General features: G+C 35.7%; 1 protein-coding gene across 1 annotated transcript in view; it reads left to right on the top strand.

Moving 5' to 3' along the window:
* Positions 1-209, top strand: part of LOC106526582 (placenta-specific gene 8 protein) — a gene marked incomplete at its 3' end in the record, with an annotated part of 878 nt that extends 669 nt beyond the window's left edge. The window contains 1 exon segment of the mRNA XM_014021220.1: positions 55-209. Within this exon segment, the coding sequence (XP_013876674.1) occupies positions 55-209 (155 nt within the window).
* Positions 210-4,621: the final 4,412 nt, after the last annotated feature.

Below are 4,621 nucleotides of genomic sequence, written 5' to 3'. Positions count from 1 at the left end.
GTGTGTGTGTGTGTGTGTGTGTGTGTGTGTGTGTGTGTGTGTGTGTGAGACCAGGTTGTTTGGCCTGTTGCTGCCTCCCAGTGTTTACCTGTAAGGTGAGCAGAGCAGCCGGAGGATGTACCTGTCTGCCTCTGCTGGACTGGATCAGCTGTGTTCCTCCAGCCTCTCTGGCCATGAGGGCATCTGTCAGAGAGAGATACGGCATCCAGGTACTGTAGTACTGTAGTACTGTAGTACACAACAGATTTCATACCTGTGCAAGTGATTTATCATATGTCATGTCATCTCATGTAGTCATGTCATCTCATGTAGTCATGTCACCTCATCATATCTTGTGATGTCATCTCATCATATCATCCCATATCACTATGCCATTTCATTTCATCTCGTTATATCAGGTTGTCATGTAATCTTGTGATGTCATCTCATATCTTCATGTCATTGTGTAATATGCCATGTCATTTCATCTTGTCATATCTCATCATTTTATCTGATGTTGTCATATCAGGTCATCTCATATTGTCATTTCATAAGTATCTCATGTTGTCATGTCATATTTTGTTATGCCATCTCATCATTTCATGTCATCTCATATCGTCATCTCATGTCATTATGTCATCGTATATTATACCACGTCATTTCATCTTGTCATATCTTGTCATATCTGATTTTCACACGTCAACTCATATCTCATGTTGTCATGTCATCTCATGTCATACCTTGTCAAATCATTTTGTTGTCATGTCATATCATCTCATGTAGTCATGTCATCTCATCATGTTATCTCATGTTGTCATGTCATCTCATGTTGTCATCTCATGTAGTCATGTCATCTCATCATGTCATCTCATGTTGTCATCTCATGTAGTCATGTCATCTCATTTCATAAGTATCTCATGTTGTCATGTCATATTTTGTTATGCCATCTCATCATTTCATGTCATCTCATGTCATCATGTCATCATGTCATCGTATATTATACCACGTCATTTCATCTTGTCTTATCTTGTCATATCTGATTTTCACACGTCAACTCATATCTCATGTCATGTCATCTCATGTCATATCTTGTCAAATCAATTCGTTGTCATGTCTTATCATCTCATGTCATGTCAATTCATGTCATACATCATGTCGTCATCTGATGACATATCTCATGTCTTATACCATGTCATGTCACCTTGTATCACCTTGTCATGTCATCTCTTCCCATGTGATCTCGTACCATATCATATCATCATCTCTTATCATGTCATGTCATATATCATATATATCACATACTTGATAACCTGTAAGAAGTGTAAAAGTTGTGAAAAAGACTGGATGTCAAAAAAGTTCAAAAACTTTGAACAGATCAAAAGTAAAAATGTGTGACATCATGTCAAAAAGCCAAACATTCTGTAGTAAAATATACAAAAGAAAGATCAAACTAAAGTTGCAACTGTGCAAAAAATAATTAACATAAAAAAACATCACAATAAAACTTCAGTCCTGTAAACTTTCCAGGACCCATTTGAACTTTGAGACGTGTTTTTACGGTTTAAGTGTGCCGAGACTGGTATTGTTCTAACCACTGAGGAAGTGATGAAACACAGACGACCAGATAGACATCAGGTCTCCAATCAGATCTCCGACATGCAAACAGCACAGAACCTGTCTCAGTTTGATGTTGCACAAGCATCAGCAGATTGTTTTTTGTTTTTTATTTTTATTTTGAAGAGAAGGAAAGATAAGGCTTGATGTGGGAGAGGTTGGAGGCTGGAGATCTGCCATCCAAGACAAGAAGGTGGCTGATAATGTTGGTTTGTCTGAAGGTGGAGTGGGCCGCGTGGAGCTCTGTCAATATCACAGGATGCCAGGAGTTCTTCTGAAAACACATCCAGGCATGTAGGTTGTTTGGAAAACAACTATTTTCTCACAGAGGACAAAGATGAGAGCGATGCAGAGAGGACGACAGGAATAAAAGCATCAGGAAACAACTGAATCAGATCTTTTTCTATTGTTTGTGTGAAACAGTTGCAGTTATCTTTACTTGTTAGCCGTAATATAGGTCAATGTAGGTGAGTAGATTAAAGGGATAGTTTGTAGTTTTGTTAGTGAGGTTCTGTGGAAAGGTAAGCAATATCTTACCTGTTGTAGGTGCATTAGTTTGGAAACATAGACCCCTGGTCTACCACTCTGAGTCACTTCCTGCAAGAATATCAGCATTTTTCAGATGGAAAAACTATGTTATAAGAAACTGACAGCAAGTTAAAGGTTTATAAAGTCATTTTTGTAACCAAGGGTTTTAGACCCCGCCCCTGAACTCACCAGTCCAGTCAGAATTAAACCGTGATGCAGCATAAATTCATATATTTGGTGACCTTGATGTATTGGTGACCTGAATATTTTCCTGAGTGGCTTTAATATCCTGCTTTTAAATCTTTCCTTTAACATGGAAACTGCAATGCTTTGTTCTGAAATCTTCCTCATTGTAACTCCACATGTTAGCCAAAAGGTAAAAATAGCAAGAGACTAGCTAAAAGTGTCAATCAATAAAGTAACAGTTAAAAATAGCAAAAGATAAGCTATAAATGCCTATAGGTTAGCTAAAATGTAAAAGTATCAAAAAGCCTGCAATAATAACAAAACACTAGCTAAACTTAGCAGAATGCTAACAAGAAGCTAAAGGCAACAAAAGGCTAAATTTAGGTAGCAAAAATTTATCAAAGACTAGTTAAAAGTAGTAAAAGGCTAACTAAAAGCTAAGATGGCAAATGGGCACCCATAAGTTCAAAATACCAAGTGGCTAATTAAAAGCTAAAAAAATACAAGCTAAAATTACCAATAGGTTAGCTAAAATTTAAATGTAGCAAAATGCCAACTGTAGCAAAGCACAATCTCAATGTAGCATAATGTTAGCAAAAAGCTAAAGGCAACAAAAGGCTAGATTTAGGTAACAAAAAAGTACATAATGTTAGCAAAAAGTATCAAAGACTAGTTAAGAGTAGCAAAAGGTTAACTAAAAGCTAAGATGGCAAATGGGCACCCAAAAGTTCAAAAAACCAAGAGGCTAATTAAAAGCTAAAAAAATACAAGCTAAAATTACCATTAGGTTAGCTAAAATTTTGATGTAGCAAAATGCCAACTAGCAAAACACAATCTCAGTGTAGTAGGATGTTAGCAAAAAGCTAAAGGCAACAAAGCAAAAATAAATAAATAAATAAAATAAATAAAATAAATAAATAAATAAATAAATTGTTAGCAAAAAAGTAACAAAGACTAATTAAAAGTAGCAAAGGCTGTCAAAATCTAAGCAAATGGGCACCAAGTTCCAAATACCAAGAGGCTAACTAAAAGACCAGCTAAAATTATCAGTAGGTTAGCAAAAATTCATATAAATTAGCTAAAATTGAGCTAAAATAGATTTTAGATAAGTGACAAAATTAACTAAATGAACAGAATGTTGGTTTAAAGTGACGTGAGCTTTTATATTTTTATTTTTCACATTAAATCCTTCAGTTGGGGTATAGTGGAACTGCAATGCTTTGGTCTGAATTCCTGGTTATTGTAGCTCCACAAGCCCCTCTTTCACATCTGTTCTGAGGTGCGTCCCCCCACCCCATTCGTCCATTTTGTATTTTCATAGCAGAGATAAGGTTATCTACAGGAAGTTTTTATTTACAAATTGATTAAGAGAGTTCAACAATGGAAGACCTGTCCATCCACTCGTAGCTTCAGGATCCAAATTTATGCAAGAAATAAAAATAGCAGATTTGAGAAATTAGTAAAGCAGAAATCCATGACTGTGTTTAGCAGTTTTTCAGCAAATATTGTGACGTTGTTGTTCAGTAATGGAGAAAACTGGGTTGAAAAATGAGTTAAACAGAATATAAAGATATCTACACAGCACAAGGAGAGATTAAAATCAACAATTATTTACTATGGAGACTCCAAACACAACAAAATGGATTTAAAGGGTTAAAATATTTCATGACATGTCCCCTTTAAAACAAGAATTTATAAATCCACCCATTTTTCCTTCTGAGTGCATGTCAGAGACTTTTAGAATAAAAAATATATATTTCTCGTGTCGAAAACAACTAACTGAAAATGTCACCAATAAAACAAACACAAAACATAAAAAGATAATAGTTTTATTTTGTTCTAAAAATGACAGAGTTCCTTTTTTTCCTGACAGAATTGAAATAATTGGATCGTGAAGCTGATTGTGGGACGTTTGTGTCACCTCCCACATGGACGAGGCTGTTTTTACATAACGACGTGTTCATCAGGTTCCTCCTGCTAAAGTCAGATCACCTGAGGACACTTCATCAGCTCAGTATTGATAGTCATAAAAACAGACCTCATGTTTGCTTTAAACCACTTTTTTCTGCCGTTTGTTGCCAAAAAATGAGCTTTTTGTGTGTCGGTTTTCTCTCTGCAGTGAAAACAGAAGCTTATAGGTTTGTTCCAGGACAACAAAGATAAATAAATCTCTTTTCTCTCTGAGTATAAATCAATAAAAATGTACTGTTTGCAACTAAATGCAAATGTTCACCTTGAGTTGGAGCCTCCCACCTGAAGTTCAGGTTATTATTTTGTGTGTGTGTGTGTGTGTGTGTGTGTGTGTGTGTGTGTG

This window comes from Austrofundulus limnaeus, unplaced genomic scaffold (assembly GCF_001266775.1).
Source record: "Austrofundulus limnaeus strain Quisiro unplaced genomic scaffold, Austrofundulus_limnaeus-1.0 Scaffold283, whole genome shotgun sequence".
NCBI lineage: Eukaryota > Metazoa > Chordata > Actinopteri > Cyprinodontiformes > Rivulidae > Austrofundulus > Austrofundulus limnaeus.
This window is presented reverse-complemented; position numbering and strand designations above follow the sequence as displayed.